Source organism: Danio rerio, chromosome 7, assembly GCF_049306965.1.
Source record: "Danio rerio strain Tuebingen ecotype United States chromosome 7, GRCz12tu, whole genome shotgun sequence".
Classification (NCBI taxonomy): domain Eukaryota; kingdom Metazoa; phylum Chordata; class Actinopteri; order Cypriniformes; family Danionidae; genus Danio; species Danio rerio.
The window spans coordinates 3469763-3496525 of NC_133182.1; the positions used below are offsets into that span (position 1 = coordinate 3469763).

Below are 26763 nucleotides of genomic sequence, written 5' to 3' on the forward strand. Positions count from 1 at the left end.
AGGGGGCTTTTTCAGTTTATTCATGACTATCTCTATCTGTATAATGTTATTATTACTAGCAGTATTATTTATTATCTGCATACTTATGTTTGTTTTAATAAACACAAGTGTAGATTCGTCCATCTGTGGAGTTTTGGCGACGTCAGCAATACTATATGGGGCATAAGAGCAGGAAGTGTGTTTGTGTCTCGGTTGCAGGTTTGTGCGCTTTTCCGGAGTGTCTGTTTGATCACGTGTGTTTGTTTTGTTTTGGTTGTCCATGTGTCTCTGTTATGCTCACGTGCTATGACGACACTCAGCTGGTCTGATTAGCTGGCCAGCTGAGGCTCATTATTGTGCCTATATCTGGGCGAAGTTTCAATGTTTCTTTGTCAGTTCGTTACACTTGCTTGTGTGTGTTGTCTGTGCTTAGGCCCCTGAGGAGAATTACCTGGACCCTGTTATCCTGTCTGTTCCTGCCCTGTGTTCTTCGTCCTCCTAGCCTGTCCCTGCTAAAAAAATCCAGCTTAAACCAGCCTAAGCTGGTTGGCTGGTTTTAGCTGGTCAACCAGGCTGGTTTTAGAGGGGTTTTGGCCACTTCCAGGCTGGTTTCCAGCCATTTCCAGCCTGGTCTTAGCTGGTCAGGCTGGGAGATGACCATCTAAAACCAGCTTGACCAGCCTAACCAAGCTGGGAGTCCAGCCAAAACCAGCTATATCCAGCTTAAACCAGGCTGGTCAAGCTGGTTTTAGCTGGATTTGGCTGGTCATTTTCCAGCCTGACCAGCTAAGACCAGGCTGGAAGTGGCTGGAAACCAGCCTGGAAGTGGCCAAAACCCCTCTAAAACCAGCCTGGTCGACCAGCTAAAACCAGCCAACCAGCCTAGGCTGGTTTAAGCTGGATTTTTCAGCAGGGGTCACTATTATTGTTTGTTTATTTTGACTATTTTGAGATTAGAACTGCATTTAAAAATAGTTCTGAAACAAATCTTAACCAACAAAATCAAATTTGTTTGTTATGTTTCCACCTTTTGATTACTCTCTCAAAGGAAAGAGTAAAAGAAGAGTTCACCTTTTCAGTCACAGTTAGGACTAATTCTCAAACAGCAACTTACATTCGCACCAATAGGTGGCACTTCAAAAAAAAATAATAAAAAAATTCCCTATCCTTAAAACAAACATCCACAGAACAAACCAAATATCTAAAGTGTTTTCTGTATTTAAAATAACAAATAGTCATGAGACAACTCTGGCTGTAGATGTTTTTTTTCAGCTGGTTAACATCTTTATCTCATGATTTTTGAACAATCTTATTTTATATACAGTTGAAACCAAAAGTTTACATCCACTGTATAAAAAGGCACATAACCTTTTAAAAAATGTCAGATGTTCCTGTGACTAAACTTTTTGTCTTTTAGGTAAGTTAGGATTGTTACATTTGTGTCTGTTATGCTTAATAGCAGAATAATGAGAGAGAGATTTGTTATAACTTTTCTTGAAAGTCAAGTTTACATACAATAAGATTATTATGCCACTGTAAAAGCTCAGGCGCAGTAGGTAGTGCTGTCGCCTCACAGCAAGAAGGTCGCTGGGTCACTGGTTCGAGCCTCGGCTCAGTTGGCATTTCTGTGTGGAGTTTGCATGTTCTCCCTGCGTTCGCATGGGTTTCCTCCGGGGGCTCCGGATTCCCCCACAGTCCAAAGACATGCGGTACAGGTGAATTGGGTAGGCTAAATTGTCCATAGTGTATGAGTGATTGTGTTTGCTCCCCAGAGATGAGTTGCGGCTGGAAGGGCATCCGCTGGGTAAAAACTTGCTGGATAAGTTGGCGGTTCACTCCGCTGTGGCGATCCCGGATTAATAAAGGGACTAAGCCGAAAAAGAAAATGAATGAATGAAAGAATGTAAAAGCTCAGATGATGGTGTCAAGGTTTTGGCAGTTTCTGATTGGCTAATTGACAACATTTGAGTTAATTGGAGGCACAACTGTAGAATAGTACTTAAGGAAAACCTCAATCACACTGCTTCCTTGTGTGACAACATAAGAAAATCTTGTTTTTTATTATTATTTTTTTTTTAAATGGTTATGTCCCTTTTTTTTTTAGAGTTTATGTTAACTTCTGGTTTCAACTGTATAACGTTTTCTTCAGCCTTTTTAAATGTGTACTTACCGAACCACACTCTGGAACACCCCACCGGACCAGTGCTGACTAACCACACCACACCCAGACATGGCACAGACCACTCACACTTGTCAAATGAAACAGGAAACAGGTCAAATGCACTCAGGCATGGTTTGGATAGTTTAATGTGAGTATACTCTTAGATTAAATCAGATTTCATTCAGCTGAGACACAAATCATGATTTACTGAAGATCTGCTGCTCACAGAATCACATTCAGCAAAACATAAAGAGACCAAACACCAGCAGATCTAGAAAACAGTTTCATAAAAATACTTAAACAGACTTAGGCTCAATCCCAATTCTATTTTTGTACCCCTACCCCTTCGCCCTTACAACCGAGGATTAAGGGGAAGGGCTTCAAAATTTACCCCTAAGAATTGGGACAGCACTACAGCACCTGCACACGTCATCATATGTCCTCGCGATATCCTGCTTATCCTGTGAGATCAGACGATGGCGACTGCTGTAGTGATTCCAGGTGTGTTATGTTTTGGTATTATCTTCAAGAGATCACTGAAGGCATATATTATTTCACCATAACGATCTAATGTGGCAATAAGATTGTAATTGTACTGTGCATTTACACAGTGGCCAAAACCATCAATTTAAACACACCAAAAATAACATTAACATTATAGCAGACACTGTAAAAAGCCCATTGACAGCCACTAGAAATTATTGACAGGGTATTCCAGTGTCAGAATGCTGTGGGACTGCTGTATAGGAGTTATTTAATAGGGATTATAGATTGCGAAATTTAGCGTTTTTTTTTTTTTTTAATTTTTAAGCATGATGGTAAAACACGAACGCGGTTATTAATATATTAAAACATGGGCTTGTTTGTTTGTTGTAAAAATTTGTAATAATGACAAAAAATAATTATTTGTGGATCCCCTATACTTCCGGGTTCAGCAATACGGCTGCTGTGGCTGGTGTATTCTAGGAGATTTTCTTACCCCTTGGTTTCAAGTGTGGTCCTGAAAAATCTTTGTTCTAAGGGCTATTTACCTCTTCCCCTTAGCCCTACGCCTTCAAGCTAAAGATAATTGGGACACCCCTACCCCTTGGCATGCATGCGCTAAATGAAGGGCTACGGGGTAGAATTGGTATTGGGCCTTAGACATGACTAAAATCTTTAACAGAAGAACCTTAAATCTTAAACATTTGTGTTAAAATTTTAAAAGAATGTTATATAATGGTAGATAAAATACAGAAATAAAACTGTAGGCTACTTTAAAAGTACAAACTGCATATTCACTCAGAACTTATACAAGAACAAGTCTAGCAATAATGAGTTGAAAACAGTGAATGTAAGTAAACACACAGACACATCTTCTCTCAGTGGTTAGTGCAGATGAAATTGAGTCTGTGAGATTCAGGAAGGCTGATCCAGGTCTGATCTCCTCCAGACTGAACTGCTCCTTTTCTGTTCTCCAGTTTGCAGTTTTCCGGTGTGCTGCCGTTCCCTGGAGCCCAGTTCTGATAGCACACCATGTCTCCACTCAGCCAGAGCCACATGTTTACGCTGCAGAAATTGTGTAAACCCAACCACACCGCCTCAGTAGACGCCAGTTTAACCACGTTCATCACACGACGCTGCATCTCCACTGACTGAACCGAGACCAGATCCACATGATTCTGTCTGCAGTGTCTCAGAGCTTCAGACCACGACAGATTCTGCTGGATCACAATCAGTTTATCTGGACACAAAACAAAGCAGAAACTAGAGAGAGACTGATCAACAACAACATGCAGAACAAACACTGTGGAGGAATTTATCATGTCAGACATGTAGAGTCAACTTTAAGAGATCTGGAGCTGATGATGGATTGAGTGTGTTTGGAGGATCTGCTCACCTTCATGACACACAAAAGGAAATGAGCTGGTGCAGGAGATGTCATGCCATTTTCCCTGAACATACAGACTTATTCCTACACAGTTTTCAATGCCTCCTTGATTATCAGGTTGAGTAGTATCCCAGTATCTGAATGAGGAGTTGCTCTGATCTGACCACTGCCATGTGTCTCTGAACAGACCGATCCAGACTGCAGATCCAGATGAGTTTCTGTCATTAATGAACTTCTCCAGCTGTTGATTCTCATTCTGGTTCCTCACACTGACCAGATCAATGTGATTCTGTCTGCAGTAACTCTGAGCGTCTCTCCAGGTCATCATCTGATTGACAAACACCAGTCCTGTCCTCACTTTAATGAATGAAAAATGAACAGGAGCATCATCAGAAATGCCTTTGTTACCAATTGAGTGAGCTGTTATATTTATAAATATTACTGAGATCTGCCACAACCAAGCATCTCACATACATATTTAAAGAATATGTGTTATATATCAAGCTTTTTAGAATTTATAATTAGAAAATTCTGATAATACATTTACATGTATACAAGTATGTGTTTGGCAAAGCGGTGGCGCAGTAGGTAGTGCTGTCGTCTCACAGCAAGAAGGTCGCTGGTTCGAGCCTGAGCTGGGTCAGTTGGCATTTCTGTGTGGAGTTTGCATGCTCTCCCCGTGTTTGCGTGGGTTTTTCTACGGGTGATCTGTGTAAATGAGTGTGTACGGATGTTTCCCTGAGATGGGTTGCAGCTGGAAAGGCATCCGCTGCATAAAACATATGCTGGATAAGTTGGCGGTTCAGTCCGCTGTGGTGACCCCAGATTAACTGATGTGGTTTATATTCCGTAATACAACTATTTATTATTGCATGTTATAAAATATGCAGCTGCATTTGTAAAATCGGTTGCCGTCTTACATGCCGCCTTGATGACGTAGACTGGAACATGTTCCAACGCAGTACTGATGGCATAAGCAAATTTACAGAAATGGTTGTGGGATTTACAGGAAAACTAACAGATGACACCAGGGGTGTAGCACCAAATTCTGGGCCCTGTACCCTCTCAATGTCAGTGGGCCCCCTACACATTTTTTTTTATTATTTGAATATAAACATGCACAAATAGTGTTTTAATCTATAATCAAATCAGATTATAATAATGACTGGTTCTTTCATTTACCACCATTGAGTGCTGCTTCTGCTGGTATGTCGGAACTATTGGTTGCTTCTGAAACTGGTTAATGTTGGCAACCTGACGTTAGCTGGCCTGGCCCATAATTTACTTACAGCAACAAGCAGCCTGGTTGACAAACTAAGCTCAAGATTTAACAATAGCAGACATACATTACAGGGCTCGAAATTAACTTTTTTACTTGGTAGCACTGATGCTCCCAACTTCAAAAAGTTAGGAGCATCCCAAGAAATTTAGGAGCACCCATTTTCTTTTTAGTTATGCGCCGATCTTGATTCTTAATGGCCGATTTTGATTAGCACACGTACATCTCGGAGATGTCTATTTGACGTCTGCATTCACATCTGCAAGACATCTACAAGACGTTTCCTATCAGATGTGAAATAGACTTCTATTAGACATCTTTAAGATGTTTGCAATTCAGAATGTGTGTAAAACTGACATCATACAGACGTCTGCCAGACGTTGGGGGGGAGGTTGGTGGGGGAGTCTTTTCAATATATTTTGAAATAAATAATGACATTGACATCAATTGGAGGGGCCAATTAATTCGAAGTAGGCTACAAAAAAAAATACTAATATAAAATTGGTGGGATTTCAAAGGGCCCTCTCCCTAGACGGGGCCCTGGGTAGTCAGGTCCACTTTTCCCCCCACTACCACGCCCATGGATGACACTGTAGAGAAAACTACTATCAGAACATTTCCCAACCAGAAGCTGTAGGAGGATAAAACCTGCTCATGACACTCGAGGATCCTGTACCGCCACCTACAATAAGGAAGCTACTTTGATCCCATACAAAGTCATGTCATACAATGTCCGGAAAGCAGTGAAGCAAAAATACAGGCAAGGACTAGAGTCACCGTCTCAACAAAGTGACTCTAGGAGCCTGTGGTAGGGACTAAAAACAATCCCTACTGAAAAAAAACAGCTTAAACCAGCCTAGGCTGGTTGGCAGCCATTTCCAGCCTGATCTTAGCTGGTCAGGCTGGGAGATGACCAGCTAAAACCAGCTTGACCAGCCTAGCCAAAACCAGCTATGTCCAGCTTAAACCAGGCTGGTCAAGCGGGTTTTAGCTGGATTTGGCTGATCATTTTCCAGCCTGACGAGCTAAGACCAGGCTGCAAACCAGCCTAGGCTGGTTTAAGCTGGATTTTTCTGCAGGGATAACAGACTATAAAGCACCAACATACAGTATGAAGAGCACAGATGTGTTTCTGGCAGGCGAGCTGAACACCATTCATGCTCGCGTCGAGGCTGCAGGCAATGTTGCTAGCATTGCTAATGCTAAAGGTACCCCTAAGTGCCAGCACCAAAACTGGGTTTATCATATCTGAGCATGACAGGAGAAGAGCCTTTAAGAGAGTGAACACCAGTAAAGCATAATAAGACAGCATCTCCAAACGAATGATAATCTCCCGGAAATTGCACGTCTCCCGCTCGGTCCTTAAATAGGTCGCACACCCCTCTCCACCACATCCCTCCCAGCTCTACGTCGCACGCAACTCGCCCACACCGCTCTTCAGATACGTCACGCGCAACTCGCCCCCACCGATCTTCAGTTACATCGCATACACACACCCCCACCGCTCTTTACCCCACACCACCCCCATTTTGCCTATCATCAAAGCTGTTCAGTTTGAAATAGACCTTCACCTGAACTCAAAGCATGTTTTAGCAAGCTCAGAAGTCACCTTAAATCCCCATCCGTCAATTAAAAAGATTCAAAGATAGCATTAGCTTTACTGTAAAAGATCTGTGTTATATTAGACAGCAACTTAACTTTTGAAAATCATATACCCATACCTGTCAACCCTCCTGTTTTTTCCGGGATTCTCCCGTATTTTACAGTTCTATCCCGCTATCATCCTGTAAAGGTATTTTCCCGTATTTTCAGTCTTTCTCTGAACAGCCGAGCCTCCCTATACACAACCCATACCGCCGAACCACCAGGGGTCGCCCCTTGCTCGTAAACGTGAGTCTGTTCTGTGCTTTCGCTTTGTTTAGGAATGAAAACACTCATAAATAAATCTTAAAAACGTCTTGATTCCTGTTCCTTTTGATTACAGGGGACCAGGTTACCGTCACGCATCCTGTACAATCCTTAAAACAGTCATATAATGGTGCATGCTGTTTCCCAAACGGATTCTGTACACACAATTTACATTTACATTTAGTCATTTAGCAGACGCTTTTATCCAAAGCGACTTACAAATGAGGACAAGGAAGCAATTTACACAACTAAGAGCAACATTTTATTTTTTTTTGATTGATAAAAAAAAATAAAGGCTTGATTGAACAATGAATAAGTGCTATAGGCAAGTTTCAGGTCTGTAAAGTCTAAGAAGGAAAGTATTAGTATTTTTTTTATTTAATTTAATTTTATTTATTTATTTTTTTGGGTACAGTTAGTGTGATATCCAGAGAGGCAATTGCAGATTAGGAAGTGAAGTGGAGACTAAATAGTTGAGTTTTTAGTCGTTTCTTGAAAATAGCGAGTGACTCTGCTGTTCTGATGCAGTTAGGGAGTTCATTCCACCAACTGGGCAGATTGAGCGTGAGCGTTCGCGAAAGTGATTTCTTCCCTCTTTGGGATGGAACCACGAGTCTGGCTTTTGGGTGCGTGTTTAAACAGACATATACACATAATTAATAATAATAACTTATAAAGATGTAAATTTTGGTGGGGTTATTTTTCCGAACACAACTAATTTCTTCTTAAATAAGCATAAAAAGTTTGGAAAGCAGTCAAATGCTTTCATTATAACGTTAGATGTGTGCATTTTTAAAGTGACACCTCTTATTTAATGTAATGAAAAATCTAAATAAATGAGAGATTCATTTGTTGCTCTTTAATCAGAATGTATAAGTTATACAGTGAATAAACAGCTCATGAGATTTGTTAGCTTGATTCTATTTCATTATAATAGCTATTAATTTTAATAAGCTAAACTGTTTGCTAATGTATTTGCTGCTAATGTATATATTTATTTTTCTTTTTTAATAATAATTTTAAAACAAATTACTGACCATTTAACAGTATATTTACAACAAAACAGCTCCAAATGAACATATTTTAGTAATTTGGTGATTTGTTCTTAAAGGGGGTGGGGGGGGGGGGTTGTCCCTTATTATGGTGGGCTTATTTTCACGTCCCAATGTTGACAGGTTTGTATACCCCATGTCACAAAAACTGCCTTCTTTCAACTGAGAAATATTGCTAAGTTACGAAGTATGCTATCCATCTAAAATACTTTTATGACTTCTAGGCTGGATTACTGTAATGCTCTGTTCGCTGGTTGCCCAGCATTCTCTATTAATACACTTTAGCTAGTGCAGCTGTCTGAATTCTTACCAGGTCTAGAAAATATGATCATATCACCCCAATTTTATCCTCCTCACACTGGCTGCCTGTTAAGTTCCTTATTGATTATAAAATAGTACTTCTTACCTATAAAGCTTTAAATAATCGAGCTCCTGTTTATCTAACCAACCTTCTGTCTTGCTACAATCCAGCTCGCTCCTTAAGATCACAAAACCTAGGGGTTCTGGTTTAGCAAAGTTTACTAAAGGAGGTAGAGCCATCTCATTTATGGCTCCTAAACTCTGGAACAACCTTCCTGATAATGTCTGAGGCTACATATACTTAATTCATTATGAATTCATTAATTATTCATAAATAATTAATTTACCTCCACCTATGATGACGATGCTATCGTCCCTTCGTCGATGCCAAATTGGTCGACGTCGCCCAACCTTAACTGACAGTTTCAAATGACTAGGACTTCGATGTGAAGCTGCTTTGACACAATCTACATTGTAAAAGCGCTATACAAATAAAGATAAATTGAATTTATTGTGCCATTATATGTAATTAATGAATCACTATATCTTGTAAATAATTAGATTTTAAAAATTTGAATCGCTTGACAGCACTACTTTTTATTTTATTTTCTAATGCATAAGTATTTCTCCATAATTTATTGTCTATAGTTATTATTTTTTGTTGTTATTATTTTAAGGTCACGAGTGGTTGTTAAAGCTTTTCACTGCATATCATCTTGAGTGCGACTCTTGTTTTGTGTAATTATGTGAATTGGAATGGAAAATCTTTGCCTGACAAATAAATGTCAAATTCTTGTTTACCTCTAATATCTCCTGAAATCATTTAAATCTAGTAGATTGTTTAGGCTGATGTTTCCGCAGTCTACAACCAGAATTAGTCATACATTCAGGCTCAATGGATGAAGCATGGGCACAGCATTAGAGATTTCTGACAATAACTGACTTAGTATGATATAATCTAGTCACTAAATCAAACTTTCTTTATGTATGAGCAAGCATGGGGCAGCCTAATATTACTTAAAGGAAATTAGTTTACAGTTATATCCTCTATCTAAGAATCAAAACTGCCGAGGATGTGTCTGTGAGCAGATAGAGCTGGCCAGCATACTGACTCTAAGCGACTTTGGGTAAACGATGAACCATTAACTGAAAATAAAGATTTAATAGGTTAATCGAAATCTAATTTAGACCAAATCACAACCTATAAGGTGATCAACTTGAATTAGATGAATCTACATTTAAATTAGTATAAATTGGAGTCAGATTAAAATTCGGAGTTTGAAACAAATGAAAATTTATTTTAACAAGATATTACTTTTCACATGTGTTGAAAACGCTCACACGCATATAACCTTCACCCATACTGTTAGTTTTCTCATAGGACTAATAAATGAACCCTTACACTAGAATAATAACATATATATTTTATTTCATAAGGGTTTGTACTCACTGTTGTAGCAGATGAAAGTCCAGGCGTCACTATATGGTGCAACAAACCACTTTCCATTTCTCATAACAGTACAATTATCACCTTCAGCTGGTTGTCCAGATGCCCAGTTCAGAAAGAGCACAGGATCACCTGAAGACCAATGCCATTTATAAACACTCATCTTCTGAAGACCAATCCAGGCATATCCATCATTCACTTTCACACTCTTCTTCAGCTGGATCATGTCGTTCATGTTGTCAACGGTGGCCAGATCTGTGTATTTCTCTCTGCAGTATCTCTGAGCTTCAGTCCAGGTCTTGTTCTCATTGATAAAGTGATACTGACGCTGAACACATTCAGATATGGAGCAGAGAGCTGTGAAAGAGGCACTTTGCTTTAATGCTTTTCAGAAGAGTCGAACCTAATGAAACTATAAACCATAAATAAAACTACAAACACACTCACCAATGAGGAGAAGAGAGAGATATAGAGTCTGAGCCATTTCTGAGGAAGAAAAAAAACATCCATTTAGGAGTAAAACATGTCAGTAAAAGAGAAGCATTAATGCAGAATACACAATCAATAAGAGCGTCAACATATGTCAGAAGTGTCTTTGTGTGTAAATACTGTCGATGGGAGTTGTTCTTACTTCAGAGCTGGTGTGTTTCTGTCCTCAGTCTGGTGTTTTTATCTGCAGCTTCAGACTGTGTGATTATTCTATATCTGCTCTTCTCTCAGAACGTCACATTGTTTGTTTATTACTCTAAACAAAGGCCTTTTTCATTTTTCTTTCTCATTCACATATTTTCTGAACTTCTGTAGGATTATGTTCATTTGAATGTGGTCAAGAGTCTGTATGTTTCATAAAGTATTTTCATAATGGCTACAGAGGAAAAGTCCATAATGAAAATTTGCATTTCCTTTTATTATAATTTCAAGAGTTCACACTTAGCTGATGATTGATAATAAAGCTAGTTTGGCATGCTGTCTGGGGAGAGAGCCCTGAGCTCATAAGATCCTCGAGCCTGGGGCTTCCTCCCGTTTGGAGGGAGATCTCAAGGATTCCCCTGTCATGGTGGCTGAAGAGCAGATAGTAGATGATCGCTCGGTTCCAGCTCGTATCTCAGCCTGCCTGTTGGATATTTCACACTGGATGAAAGATCATCATCTTCAGCTGAACCTCGCAAAAACGGAAATGCTTGTAGTTTCTGCCAACCCGACTCTACACCATAACTTTTCAATCCAGATGGATGGGGCAACCATTACTGCATCCAAAATGATGAAAAGCCTTGGAATAACGATTGATGACCAACTAAACTTCTCTGACCACATCTCTAAAACGGCTCGAGCAGATTCGCACTCTATAACATCAGAAAGATCCGACCCTTCATATCTGATCATGCAGCTCCACTCCTTGTTCAAGCTCTTGTTCTCTCCACACTGGACTATTGCAACTCTCTACTAGCCGGGCTTCCAGCTAACTCTATCAAGCCTCTTCAGCTGCTCCAGAACGCAGCAGCACGAGTGGTCTTTAATGAACCTAAAAGAGCACATGTCACTCCGCTACTCATCCGTTTGCACTGGCTACCAGTTGCTGCTCGCATTAGATTCAAAGCTCTGATGTTTGCTTACAAAGCGGTTTCTGGCTTTGCTCCTTCTTATCTGCTCTCACTTCTGCAGATCTATGTGCCCGGCTAGTAGAGAGTTGCAATAGAGAGCCCGGCTAGTAGAGAGTTGCAATAGTCCAGTCTGGAAAGAACAAGAGCTTGAACAAGGAGTTGAGCTGCATGTTCAGATAGGAAGGGTCGGATCTTTCTGATGTTATAGAGTGCGAATCTGCACGATCGAGCAGTTCTAGAGATGTGGTCAGAGAAGTTTAGTTGGTCATCAATCGTTATTCCAAGGCTTTTCATCATTTTGGATGCAGTAATGGTTGCCCCGTCCATCTGGATTGAAAAGTTGTGATGTGGAGTCGGGTTGGCAGAAACTTCTATTATTTCCGTTTTCGTGAGATTAAGCTGATGATGATGATCTTCGAGGTTTGGTAAAGATTGGAACCAGAGACATTCTTGCTGTGAGGCAACAATGCTAACCACTGGTCCACCATGCCACCCATCTAGGGGGAGGAGAAGTAGGCGTGAAAGGGGGATTCTTCAAAACAAAGATAGCTGTGATACGTAACACAGGGTATTTATAGTAGCTTAGGAATCGTCTCATTGGTGCATTGCAAATTTGATAATCCGAGTCCAGCCGGAGGCAATCATAAGCACGTGATCCTCTCGAGATTAGTTTCTAAATAAACTTCACTTATCTTTCTGGTGTCATTCTATTAATAGAATCACTTTCTATTGTGCTGTTTTAATTTTATCTTACATATTTCATTTTTAATGTTCAACACACATACAGTACCTGAAGAGCTGGATCAGGAGTTTAGATTTAGGTTGAAGCTAAACAGATCTACCGCTGGCATAAACCAACTGGTTTGTAGCAATATTTTAGCATTAATTGTATTGTTTATTGCATTATTCTTTTAGTTAATAACTCAGCCACCTATTTTTGTGGAATGTGCAAGATTTTATTTACGTTGTTGTCTCCTGTACACTCAGAAATAAAGGTACACATGTTGTCCCTGAGGCAGTACCGTTTCAAAAGCTAGTATCTAAAAGTAGGTATTCGCATGTAAAGCTCCATATTGATACCATTAGGGTACATTTACCGCTTTCCACACGGCACTTAATCCTGGGTTATTGTCATTTTAAACACTAGTTTTAATCGTAGGTACAGGCATGTTTCACACCAGGGGGCTGTTCCATAAACCAAACTTAGCGAAAAAGCCAGGCTTATTTTGGTAAGTCAGGTTTACTAATGGTGGATTTGGTTTCATATATCAAATTTATGATCAAGTTCAAACTCAGTTACTTTGGCAAATTATGCTGGAAAACTAGCCTGGTTCGAGGAAGAATAACTCTCAGGCTAAGTCTTAAGTTCAAGCTTAATTAAGGTAAAATTAACATTCACCTGCTGTAATTTGATGCCATTTTATTTCACTTAACCTCTTAATAATGATTAAAACTTTGTAGTCAATAGTCAACACCAAACATGGTTGAGAATAGAATAGTAATACAAAAAAAAAAAAAATATATATATATATATATATATATACATACATACATACATACATACATACATACATACATACACACACACACACAAACACACACTAATTTCAACTAAATTTGATAATTTTTATGTTTCTGTAGATTTTTTTTCTTCTGTTTATTCAAATTTGATTTAATATTATCACCCAACATATCAATTTAGGTGTACTAAGGGTGTACTAATTTTTGAACTGTGATCAACGTTTATTTTTTTGTTAGATTAGTTCCAAATTTTGCTCATATATATATATATATATATATATATATATATATATATATATATATATATATATATATATATATATATATATTTCTGGGAAACATCCATACACACTCATACACTACGGACACTTTAGCCTACCCAATTCACCAGTACCGCATGTCTTTGGACTGTGGGGGAAACCGGAGCACCCAGAGGAAACCCACCCGAATGCAGGGAGAACATGCAATCTCCACACAGAAACGCCAACAGACCCAACTGAGGCTCGAACCAGCGACCTACTTGCTGTGAGGCGGCAGCACAACCTTCTGCGCCACTGCGTCACTCTTATCAATTAACTGAAGTTGCATATCTTTGGACAGTGGGAGGAAAACAGGGAGCCCTGGGGAAACCCACGTGTGCATGGGGAGAATGTGTAAACGTCACACAGAAACGCCAGCTGGCTTGGTAAGGACTAGAACCAAAAACGTTCTTGCTCTGAGGCAACAATGCTAACCACTGGGCCACCGTGCCATCCATCTAGGAAAGGAGTAGGGGTGGAAGGGGGGATTCTTCAAAACGAAAATGACTGTGATATGAAACCTAGGATATTTAGTGGCTTAGGAATCTTGTGATTGGTGAATCATAAATTGGATAATGGACCAGCAACAAGCAATCAATCATAAGCACATGATCCTCTCGAAATTAGTTTATAAATAAACTGCACTTATAATTCATTTATAGAGTGTTTAGCTGAGATGCGTAAATATCTCAGCACAGAGCACAAATATCTGTCAACAGCAAGACACTGATACCACCTGATTTGTCTAATGGAAAGACAAAACAACATGAGTTTGTCTTCATTTGTGTGTTTGACGTCAATGGTAAACAGTGCTCCAGTGACAGTTTACAATAGATCATTGAACATGATGTTGTACAATATCAAGGAAATGCAAAAATCATGCTTGCTTATTTGTTTACAATATGTATTTTGTTTTTCAAGAAATGCCTTGTATTGTGTACAGTATTTGTTAGTGGTGTTTGTGTGGGTGTGTGCATTCGTGTTGACAGTGAATGATGACAGTCTTTTCACAGAGGTGTGTGTGCGTGTGTGCTTTTACTCATAACCTTAAATGACCATCTGACCTCTAGATAAGAGTTTACTTCAAGACAGAAATAATAAATTATTAGTTTAATTAAATTATATTAATGCTTTAAAGCCCAGAACTGATAAGGAGAATCCTGAAGCTGGAGACAAGAAGTTCAGAGCTGAATATGGCTTTGATTAAAAAATGACTGTTGTCATGATTCTGTGCATGTAGTTGTGTTAGATCATGTGATTTCTGTTCTGTTGTCCCCCCTTTGTTCAGTATTCTTTAGTAGGGAAATTCGTTAGTTTCCCGTCTCAACAACACCCAGCCCAGCCTGGAAGTCAGCTCAAGATTGAGGCTCCAGTAAGAGGCCGAAGGCCTATCCACTCCAGCCAGATCACAATGCAATCCCCAGCTCCGCTACGTACCTGCTCCAGCATCATCATGCGTCACTCATATCTAATAACGACTGTCACTGAACTCCTCCAGACTCCTAGACTACGGGATCACAATTCAGAGCTGCTGCATTAACCTAAAAGACTTACGAATCCACGTCTTCACCGACTCCGCCCCCCAGGACATAACACGCTCCTGCCACGCCCCCTATCCCCAACAGACTACAGCCCCGCAAACACTCTGCCACCCTGGGGCATCAAGGAAAGCATTAAAGTAATATTGGATTTGGACATACTACAGCAACCATTAATTCTAAACAGGAATAAAACTAATCTCCTGGACAATAAAGCAACTCTTGGACTTCCACCTCACCTCTTACAGCTTGCAGCTTCCCAATCCAGTGCAAACTCCAGCCCTTCCCTTCCAGCGATCCTTACCACCTACGGGCTACGTACCCCGCCCCTCTACCTTGCTATATCCCTGCTTTTCCCCCTCTAATTTTACACACTTGCAGCTACTGCGGCGACGCATACATATTTTGTCAATACGTTTAAGCTTTTACTGAATTACATTTGCTACGTGATCTAATTTTCTGAATTTCTTATTCCAGGTTTGTCTACTGGATTACAGCCCAATTTCGGCGCTCCCTTCCCATAACCTCACTAGACGTCCACCAACGCTGAACTAATAATCACAGAGCAATTAATCAAGAAAGAGTTCGCCATAAATTCACGATCGGTCCCTTTTATCTCGTTCCCCTGTTTAGCACATTCCCATCAGCCCTACTGAAATGGGCATTATGACGTTTCTAAAAACGTCTAATAACGGCTTTTTCATCTCATCATAATTGTGCCTTTTTCAGCATTAACAGCATGATTCCGCCTAATGATGCTTTAAATTACCACAATATAAACCAAGCAATCTCTCAAACTAATCTAGACGGCTGCAATGCTTGGTTTGCAAGTCAACATTACACCCGCCTTCCTATTTAACCCGATTTCTAGCATTAATTGGAGGTCACAATTCTATTTCGTAGTCCGTTTAACATTCGGATGCCGAAGTAGCCCACACATTTATGCTTTAAAAACGATTTGCTGGATTCTCGCCAGTAACTATGGCGTTTGCATGTAGTTCATCTACTAGAAGATTCCTGTATCTCTCCCCCTAATATCCTCCAGCTAAATTTAGTGACCGGTTTTCTTATATTGGCATTCCCATCGCAGAAGAACCTCGGGCTTCAGCACTTCTATAGAATTCTTAAGCATCAATTTGGAGTGACAGAATTTTAAGCATCCATAGGCTACTTGAATAAATCGACAAATTAGTTCCCTTTTATATTCTAGAAGAAACAAGATCACGCTAAGCACAAACTGCTGTCCATCTTAGGACATCAAACACACATGCGCATTATCCCGCAGGGATGCCTTTTCGTCACTCACCTTCTTCAACTCGCAGCATCACTCCTCGGAGTAGAGGAGAAAGTATTTATATCCGATCTCGTGTAACAGGTATGAAAATTATTATTCGCTTTAAGTATAGAATTACACAAAATATGTGTTTTATCTAATGTGTTAGTAAGTATAGCTGAGGTGTTTGTTAGTGTGTGCCTTTTCCTTTAAATTTCTAAGGGAGCTCACGCTGTTTAATTTCCTGTTTTGCGCCCGCCTCTTCCCTTTCTGCACTGACTGCGCATGGGAGAGGTGGGTGTCTGCTAAGCTCCAATTAATCTTAAATCATCTTTATTTTATAAGAAACTTTTAAAGCCAGTGTTCATGTTTAAATAATATTTATACCTTTATTTTTCACATATATTTCATTATTTTTGTGTTATCACTTAAATTGAGGTTTTGATTGACTTTAGCCTAACTGAAACATGTGAATGCTAAATGCATTGCACTTTACTTTTAACAGAAAAGCTGTAAGGGCGAAGACACACTGTAAAAGCTGTGCTTTTTGATTTATTCTCAGGTATGTTTTGGCACTTTGTTAATATTGTTTGGAGTTTTGTTCTATCTCTCTCCCCTTTCTGCACTGACTACGCATGGGAGAAAAAAAGCTGTAAGAGCGAAGACACACTGTAAAAGCTGTGCTTTTTGATTTATTCTCAGTGAGTAAAGAGCCGTCACAACTGCAGATCTCCGACTGGTTATTCCATAATAAAACAAAGAAAACACAACGCAGAACCTGTTACACTAGGACGTAACAAACTCGGCCTGAGGGGCTTTGCGCACCGGAGGCGCCGCTTGTCGCTTTGATGCGGCGCGCACATGACAGGGGATAGTAGGCTAATGCACACCAGACACATGCATTCATACATTATTCAAAATTAAACTAATTAAATGTACAAAAAAAAAAAAACGCTCCGTGCCGCAGCAGAATACGAAGTGTCCTGAATTGTTGCTGGGCACTGCAGATTTGCGGCGCCGGCGCGCGTACCCCGATAGAACATGTTTAGAATCCTAAATGCATGGCGCGATGAGGCACGCCACCGAGCGGCGTTTCAAGCATGTGACCTGCTTTATGCTTTCCTTACTTAAGCGCTGGAATAGGAACCCATTCATTTATAAGCGATCCAATTTCATACTCAGTATATCCATTTTTACACAGACGCCACCCCCTCTGTAGGGGATATTATCAGGGCGACCGACGTGCTTCTAACAGGCCGTATCGCGGAGAAATGAATAGTCCGCCCCAATATTCTCATGCACAGTTACAACGAGGCTGCCGTTGACTGCACTTATAAAGGGCGTTATCATTATCCCGCTTTAAGGCGGCTTCTCCATCGCTACATTCAGAATTCAGCCAAAAAACAATTCATTATAACTGTTGTACATGTTCCTAGTTGCATAAGGAAATCGCTGACTCTCTTTTTGCTTTATTTTCAGAAACTGGTACCAGAAGCAGAGCTGCAGCCGACCCCATCCCTCCTTTTAAGATGATAATCCCATAATCGCAGCATACACAATTTGCATCAACATTCATATATACATTTTAAGTTACCCTCAACAGTTTCTCACTGCTCAACACATCCACACATTCCATTCATCACACAACACTTTATTTCTGTTTTCCTCGCTTACAATCAGTCTATATATCACATTCTTACAAACACATTCAAGACAACTCCATCAAGAGTTATTTAAGTGGAATTAAACTCTTTTACAAACTCATGTACGGCTCCATTTCTGATTCTATTGCTAATTCACAAACCAGCCTTATTAAAGGCATTCAGAACTACCCCCCCCCCCCCCCCCCCATATACTAGATTGCCCACCACACACACACAACATACTCTCCAAATGCATGTATTTTTTTGGATTTCTCAGATGTTCTGAATTTACAGTAACACCAAATTTCGATCCCACTATCCACCCCACCATCACAGATCTGACCTTGATTGACGAGGAAACAATTTCCTTCCTCATCAAGCAAAGTAAAACAGATCAATACAGAAAGGGACATTGCATCTTCATATTCAATATTCCCTCCACCACAAGCCCGTTCCAAATACTCCTTGCTTTCATACACTATAGGAAAACACTAAGCGCAAGTCCCCTAGCCCCCCTTTTCATAGACGACACACACCACCCAGTGATACATTTTTGGTTCCAAAAACACCTTTAAGTCCTACACCATTCAGGCTTCATATGCAGAATCATATTCCAGAATCATACTACAGTCACTCAATTCAGAATTGGAGCCGCCTCCACAGCAGCACACAAAGGGCTATCGCAACAACACATACAAACACTAGGAGGGTGGTCTTCAAATTGATTTGAGGGACGCCTTCAAATCTTATATCTGACTCAGCCACAGCCATCTCAGGGAGGCCCAGAGGACCCTCACCAGCAGACGCAGTAATCCCAGTGGCCAAGGGCACGGGCCTAGTCCAGGGAGAGGAAAGGACCCAGCCATCCCAGCTTCCTGAGGGTGGAGGAACTACTCAGTCCCTCAAGGGCGCGGGCGCGGGTACGACCCAGCCTTCTAACTCTCTTCCATCCAGCTGACTTGCACTCAGCCTTCTCTTCCCTTTTCACTTACCTAACTCCAGCAGGAGTCCCCCCCCCCCCCCCCCCAGGGCCCCCCTGTCAACCATCCCACCACCCCCCAGGGCCCCCTGTCACTCCCCCCAACCCTCACGCTCTGTTCCCGCAGGATAACCCCCAGAGCACCTGTTCTGCCGGTCACCCTCCAGTAGAAGTCTTCACCTCCCCCGACTCCTACCCGAGCTGGCCAAAATAGCTCAACCAACCCCGAGCTGTGACACGAGTCACGTCACCGACCCTCCTCGGCCCTAGCTTATATTTTTTTTATTATGGATTATTTTTCACATTTATCTTTTATTTTTCTAATTTATTTTTATATATATAACGCATATAAATATATATTTATATATAGTGCTGTCACCCTCAAGCTCTAACTCCCGCCTGAGATGATCCCGAGCACTCAACATCGCCCAACTGCCATTCACCCTCCACCCTTCCTTTTCCCGACTCCAGCTGGAGACAGCACATACAGCTCTATCTCCCGCAGGAGTGCCCAAGAGCTTCGACTCTCCCCCAAGCCCTAAATTACCCCATCATATATTTATATATCTATGTTTCATATAAATATATAATTAAATATAGTCCTGCCACCTCCCAGCTCTATCTCCGCAATTAATGTTCCTCAAGCAATTTACTCCTTCTGAGTCCCTGCCCCCCTCCCGCCTCTCCAGCCGGAGTCCTTCCTTCCCCATACCTCATAATGACTCCAGCAGGATACCCGTCCACCCCATGGCTCGGACTCTCGCATGGGTCTCCCCGAGTCTCTACTCCAGCAGGAGTATTCATAGCCCACGCCAACTCTGCTCGGGTTCACCCTTTGCTCCAAAAGGAGCCCCCTTTACCTTTCCTTTTCAAAATCACTATATCCAGCAGCTGGATATAGCTTGTCAAGCCTTTTGGGGAACTTCTTCGAATACATCTCGGGCTGCTGTCCCGAGCTTCATGCATTTGGGGAGCTCTCGAAAACCACCTGATCTCATACTCCCCTCTCTTGCTCTATGGACCTGGCGGGAGCCCTGGAGTCAACTATCTCCGAGCTCAGGGTTCTCTCCCGGGAAAGCATGCCAAACCTGCTAACAGTTGTCAAGCAATATCTAAGTGTGAACTCTTGAATTGTACATTTAGTAATTGTAGTTATCCTTGATTACTATTTTGTTAATAAATACACATTTATTACAATTGTGTCTTCCTTGTGTTTATAACACAGAAAAATACCCTACAAGTCACAAAATTTTATTATCCTTCAGATTTGGCCAGATAATAAACTGGATTTGTATATTTTTCAATGAGGATTTGTATATTTAACTTTGCAGCTTCAGACTATGTGATTATTTTATATATGCTCATTCGTAATTCAGTACGTCACACAATTATTTGCAAAATAAACATTCATGAAATAATATATATATATATATATATATATATATATATATATATATATATATATATATATATATATATATATATAAAGACGGCAAATTAATTCTGAAATGTTACATATAATCTATGAAAAATATATTTCAAACATAGTTTACATTTTAAATTTCAGAACTAATCTGCTGTTTTATCATTTGTATAATTGTTTGGATAACCTTTTGTATCACATTTGTTTACATTTGTAACACCAAAAAACCCTGTTCATATTTAGTTTTCTCCTTATTAATGTTTTGTCCTCTTCCCATATACGCATGCTGACATTACTGTCATTAATGTATACATTGAGCAAAGTATTAATTACATACTTAATATAACATAATGTACTGTATGCTTCATTGGTCACAAAAAATAACTACTGTGAAGTAATAACATGGTTTTAAACATTATATAACATCTGTTTAGTGAAAGGATGCTCAAAAACCAGGACGAACATGCAAACTCCACACAGAAAGGCCAACTGACCCAGACGAGGCTCAAACCAGCGACCCTCTTGCGACAGCAGTACCTACTCCCTTATTAATATCATAATATTTGAAAATAAATACAATACAATAAATATAATTATAAAAATGCCAGGCAGGGAAGTCCGACTAATCACGCTCCCTTCCCAAGTAAAATGATGGACTTTTAATAGGCACCACATAATGGGTCTCAGGTGAAATAACCCACCCACAACCAAAATAAACAGGAACACCGTTGCCTTGACAAACTCACATTTTGCTAAAATTACAGGGAGTTTTGCTTCCAATAATCAGGAGAATAAAGCACAAACACGCTCCAGATGCTGTTCCCATGTAACGTCTATGTCATCTAAATAAACTGCACAACCCGAAAGCCCCGACACAACACGATTCATTAATTTATGAAACGCTGCCATCGTGTTTCGCAATCTAAAGCTTATTACAGAATAACAATAAAATCCATAATTGTCACAAATGCATTAATCTTTTGTGCTCGCCCTTTAATTACTTATGAATTTTGCCTCTATCCAACGGGTGACAGTATGTACATTTTAAGTTAAACCTAATTAAAAGGCACCATTTGACTTGAAATATTTAATTTAAGTAAGCTTTTTGTAGCTTAACAATACAGCAAACAAACAAACGATTAAATTAAATAAAATTTAAAAATCCGATCTCTAAACCATCCCCATCATTCTCCCTCTCAGATGGGATGCCGGGCCAAATCAAAGTTTACCATGGGCCAAGTTTGGGCATCTCTGGTTTAGTGTGGCCTATACGTTTGGCTTTTCTACTTTTCTGATGAGCCTCTTTTTATCTTACTTCTAAACATCAGTAACAAATGAGCAGAAAATATCATTGGTTTGTGGAAATGTTGTGATCGGTAGATTTGGCTCTTCTGAGGTTGATTTGCTTTTTTATCTCCTAAGTCAGATGGGAACAGAAATGTAAAACTGAAGAGCTGCTTTAAAGTTCAACTTAATCTAATGGAAAGTACCACAATATTCCCCTAAACACGTACTTTGCATGTGTAACCCGCGAGTCCTTGTTTGCATGAGAATTGGTTGCTCTAACAAGAAGGCAAAAGAGCTGGCCTCCATTACACATGCACATGACATCGTTTTTAAAGACTTGTTTACAGAGGCTTCTGGATATTAAAAAAAACAAACACGTTATCTCTCTCTTTAATCACAGATTATAAACCCAATGTCAATTTTCTAAAAGAGTTTTCTGATTTTAATTCTGACTTACTAGTTAAAACTGATAATATACTAATTGTAGAAGATTTCAACATCGACTCCAGGCAGTCCATCACCCTCAATATCCTCTCCAAATGCATTTTTTACTCTCCATAGTGATTATCTGTCTACCCATGCAGACAGTAACTCTCAATGCTATGTTCACCCTTTTATTTTTTGGTTTCCTAAGATGCTCAAAAAATCACTATAACCTCTTATTTTAATCCAACCATCCACCTCATGGTCTAAGATCTTACCTTTATTGATTAGAAAAGTACTTTCCCGTGCACACCGAGACGTTTTTTGCTCGTGTTTTCAATTGACGTTTAACGCCTCGTGACTAAATAAAGGGCATCAATGTGATCATGCGCACCAACGCACAAAACGCCAGGCACAAAAGCGTCATTTTTAAAAAAAAACGCCTCATGCTCATTGTTTTGTTTTGACGCGCCTCGTCAAATCCTTCATCACCAATCAGATCGGCACTTTTGTTCATGTGCATGGAGCTGCTGAAGTTACAGTAAACAGTACTTGAAGGCGCTCAATCGCAAAACTGTTAATATGAGCGCACACTGAAGAAGATGCCCAGAGGTGATATGAACATGGAGCTGCTTATTGCTCTGGTGAACGCTAATTATTTCTTCCGCACTAGAGCAGGACCTGCTGCTTGAACCATACATGCTTGTTTGAGTCACCAGTAACTTTAACAACAAGCTTGTGAACTTCTCCTCCTCTTAGGTTAGCTTAGGAAGCTTAAAGTTGTGTAGCGCCATCTAATGTCATGGAGTAATTTTGCATACTCTTCTGCTTGACGCCAGAGAAAATCATTTGGGTTTAAATACAGAAAAAAACGTCTCATAAAATGCTGACGATAAATGCAAACGAAAAGCATCCCGGTGTGTAGGAGCCTTAAGACTTTTACATTTCAGAAAAATTCCAAAATCCCTTACCTCTTTCTCCCCTATTTGTGGAAGACAACAATCGGCCAGTAACATGATTCTGGTTTCAGAAACACCCCAAAGAAGCCATGTGCCTTTCAGGCCTCCCTTAAGACTCATACTCCAGTCACTCCTTTAGAATCAGAGCAGCCACTACGGCAACGCTAAAAGTTCTCTCGCGACAGCAAATACAGACCCTGGAAAGATGGTTACCTGACGCCTCCAAGATCTGCATACGTCTCAGCCAGTGCCTCCAAGAAGGCCAGAAGACCCTCACCAGTCGACACTCACCATTTAGCACCCGAGGGTGAGGGCATGACCCAGCCGCTTTTTCTTCCCTTTCTTCCTTCCTTCCAGTACTACTCAGCTTTTTACCCATATCACTTACCTAAAGGCTGATTCTTCTTGCTGCAGCTGACACAGAAAAGTTGTCAGTCTGCCAATTCCCTTCTCTAAATGAACAAGTTTGAGCTACTTGTAGCATTAAAAAAATAAATAACAAATAGCTACTAAGAAGTCAACATAGAGTAACATAAAAAAACCTCCTGCCAGCTAGCACTTTGGAAGCAACACAAACAGCATGTAGAATTATAAATGCACGACTACACACATGACAGGCACCATGGGTCATGCTGAGTTTAAATAAGCCCTAACTCCAGCAGGACTCTTCCCCTTTCCAAGCCCCCCTTGTCATTCCTGCCCACCCCAACACCCCCCTTTCACTCAAGAGTTACTCTAGTGTCACTCTAGTGACAGCACTAGAGAGTAGAGCTGAAGACCTTTGTCCGAACATGATGGAACCCGAAGGGTTCGGGTTTAATTTATATAATTTTTGATTGGGTTGGGTCAGGCCGGGCTTTGCTTGCCCAGTAAATGAACAGTCATGTGATGCATTATGATTAGCGCGAGAAAGAAATTAAATCGTTTGTTACAACATTACATTCCCTCCCTGCAAAGGTGAAACAAATGATGACAGAGAAGTCAAAAAGAGCAAATTTTGACTGCAGTCAGGCCAACCACGAGTTCAGAAAGAACCTGTCATTCTAGTCGCAAAGGTATTTCGGCGGTCACTCATACGGTAGAGCACTAAACAGCACAGCAATCTGACAGGAAAGATGACGAGGCAACTCACTACATTGAAACCGCTGTCATGAAAAATTAAATGGATGTTCTTGGCTGGTGAAAGATGAACAAACAATCCTACCCAAAAGTTGCAAAATTAGCCAGATCAGAACTCTGCATCTCGGCCTGTAGCAGCAGCGGTGAAAGGGTGTTCGGTGCTGCTGGACGCACCATCCAGCAGCACCATCAGTTTTTTTAAATTATAAATAAATATTAATTAAACCATGAAATCATATTGTACACTGTAAAAAGTCATTCTGTGGCCTTGTAGATGTACACTTTATTTAATGAAATTAATTTCCTGATTTTAGGGCATTTTTTTGCTTTGAAATAAATAAAAAATGTCTGTAATAAAATCTAATCAATTTTATTATAAGAATTTAGCTGTTAATTTATTAATTTCAAAAAGAGAAAATATTAATTAAATCCAACGTGATTTTATTATGAGAATTTAGCTGTTATTTTTGAATAGTTTCAGAAAGAGAAAATAATAATTAAATCCAACGTGATTTTATTAGAAGAATTTAGCTGTTATTTTTAATAGTTTCAGAAGAGAAAATATTAATTAAATCCAACGTGATTTTATTAGAAGAATTTAGCTGTTATTTTTGAATAGTTTCAGAAGAGAAAATATTAATTAAATCCAACGTGATTTTATTAGAAGAATTTAGCTGTTATTTTTGAATAGTTTCAGAAAGAGAAAATAATAATTAAATCCAACATGATTAAAATGAGCATTTTCAGATTAGCCAGGGGCACACAAGTCGCCGAGGACCAGAGTGATGAGCGCCCGTCATGACCTGGAGGTGGACATGTCAGCAATTTTCAAAGGACATTTAAAAATACGCACAATCTTTAGAAATAAACAGTGGATTTGAGTTTTAAACAACTACATTCTCGCATGAACAACCGTTAAAACTTTGTTTCATGGTACATTTAGAGCAATATTTGATTATTGTATTGGTTCTGTTCAGTGTGAGATTGAATCGGATTGAACCGTGTTTGGATTGAACTGTTTGCTGGGAGATCGGGAATCTTTTTATCGCACGTGTTCAAAAGCTTATAGTCATCAACATGTAATTAGTGTATAGTGTAAATGCGTGTGACTGAGTTATAGCGAAATGCTAATCAATCGTGTTGGTAATTACAAAAAAATGCAATCGATTTCAGGTGGCATCCGACTCTTACAAATCACTTAAGTGAGCCGATTCCTAGAACCGAACCGAGTCACTCGACTCAAACAACGCCGACTCGCTTCACCAGACAACGCGGAGATGTCGTGGTCTCATCCAAACGGATTTATCGGTAAGTGTTGAAATGTCCAACTTTGCTAATTAAATGTTATATATTTCTTTATAGCATGTAATTCACCAAGTAACTTTAGCTTCTTTTGTCTATTTATAAACGAGGTTACCAAATCACTTTATTGTCACATCAGCAGCAGCACCTGCGCTATGATGAGTGAAAAGATTAGAACGCGTGTTTGTAACGTTAATGCTAATTTCGTGGTATTAGAGAATGTTTGAGTTTTTTAAAAAGGTAATTTTCTGTTAACTTACTGTTAACTGTGTTTTGTTTCAGCACAGCATTGAGTTAAAGTGACCACAGAATAAAGTAAGCAAGGTAAGCACTGGCCTTCACTTCATTATGAACCTCATTATCAAACCAAAACAAAAATAGTACTGTCTAACACTATTTACTAATTACAACTTTGTATAGTGTCAGAGGCAGAGGAGACACATCAACCAGCAAGTGTGTAACTTAAGGCTGATTTATACTTCTGCGTCAAACGCCGGCGTATGCTACGGCGTTGACGCATAGCCCTTCGCCATGGCCATCGCCGAAGCTGACGTGCACCTCTCAAAAAATGTAGCTACACGTAGCAACAACGCGTAGCGCAAGCTCTGTGATTGGTCGGCTTGGTAGCGCTGACGAGTCTGGGCGGGACCGAGAGCCGCGCGAATGGCGCGAACTCAATGTAGCGATTGTTTACAAGTGTGGAGTCCTGTGAAGGAGCTCCGGATGGAAAGTTTTTTTTTGTTTTTACCTCATAGTTAAAGTTGTTGCACGTCCGCCGGTTCCTGCCTCAAAATGATCGAGTTTGAGTCACTTGTACAACCAGGAAGTGTTCAGGAAAAGCAAAATAGAAGCGAAGAAACTCGACACAGAGGAGCATTTACACCTTACTGCCAACTAGCGTTTCGGAAGTGTTTATGCAGACCAACAGAGACAGCGCGCAGAAGTATAAATGCACAGCTGCGCGCGTTGCCTGCGCCTTGAGTTACGCCGGTCACTTGACGCAGTAGTATAAACCAGGCTTTATCAGGAAAATGACTGACTGAATGGATGACTGTCTAGGTTGCAAGCAGGACATACATGTTGCAGTTAAAGGGCCATGACACCCCCTGAAGTTCGGTTAAAGTCTACTTCAGAATTTTTTTTAAAAGATGCATGATTAATGGGCGTGTAGCTCCGCGAGCATCGGGCAGGAGTGGGCGTGGCCAGCAGGGGAGAACGTGAGCAAACAACTGTTGTTGTCCGTTAGCTCACAAAATGAGACAAACCGTGATGAGACCATAGACTGTAAAATATAGGAGACGCATGAGTTTATAGTTTACAAAGTTAAAATGCAAAGAAATGAACAGTGATTTAATACCCTGCAACATTTGTTATTCGTAATTTCATATACACATAACCAC

The 26763-nt window shown here is 40.1% G+C and overlaps 1 protein-coding gene and 1 long non-coding RNA gene across 4 annotated transcripts; one reads left to right on the forward strand and one right to left on the reverse strand.

Moving 5' to 3' along the window:
- Nucleotides 1-2306: 2306 nt before the first annotated feature.
- On the reverse strand, nt 2307-11592 carry si:ch211-282j17.11. 3 transcript variants are annotated; one of them, XR_012382439.1, is made up of 6 exons: nt 10628-11592; nt 10444-10482; nt 10000-10353; nt 4020-4367; nt 3279-3863; nt 2307-2435 (listed from the first exon to the last, which is right to left on the reverse strand). XR_012382439.1 is itself a non-coding variant. In NM_001328058.1 (5 exons), the coding sequence occupies exons 2-5, from the start codon at nt 10478-10480 to the stop codon at nt 3502-3504; spliced, it is 1101 nt and encodes a 366-aa protein (NP_001314987.1). In that variant the 5' UTR covers nt 10481-10482; nt 10628-10659; the 3' UTR covers nt 3199-3501. The 3 variants fall into 3 exon arrangements, 2 of the variants coding, with proteins under 2 accessions (NP_001314987.1, NP_001025280.1); NM_001328058.1 differs by lacking the exon at nt 2307-2435 and having other exon boundaries at nt 3199-3863; nt 10628-10659; NM_001030109.1 differs by lacking the exons at nt 2307-2435; nt 4020-4367 and having other exon boundaries at nt 3494-3863; nt 10575-10651.
- Nucleotides 11593-25334: 13742 nt separating this feature from the next.
- LOC103911320 (uncharacterized) lies at nt 25335-25828 on the forward strand. Its single transcript, XR_662040.2, has 3 exons — nt 25335-25369; nt 25646-25687; nt 25784-25828. It is a non-coding gene; the product is annotated as an uncharacterized lncRNA (long non-coding RNA).
- Nucleotides 25829-26763: the final 935 nt, after the last annotated feature.

Excerpts from the sequence above, each read along its gene's own strand:
- si:ch211-282j17.11 (NM_001328058.1), bottom strand. The coding sequence starts at position 10,480 with ATGGCTCAGACTCTATATCTCTCTCTTCTCCTCATTG. Across the intron at positions 10,354-10,443 it reads TCTCTCTCTTCTCCTCATTG|CTCTCTGCTCCATATCTGAA; the intron begins GTGAGTGTGTTT and ends CCTCTTTCACAG. Across the intron at positions 4,368-9,999 it reads GACTTTCATCTGCTACAACA|TGAGGACAGGACTGGTGTTT; the intron begins GTGAGTACAAAC and ends CATTCATTAAAG.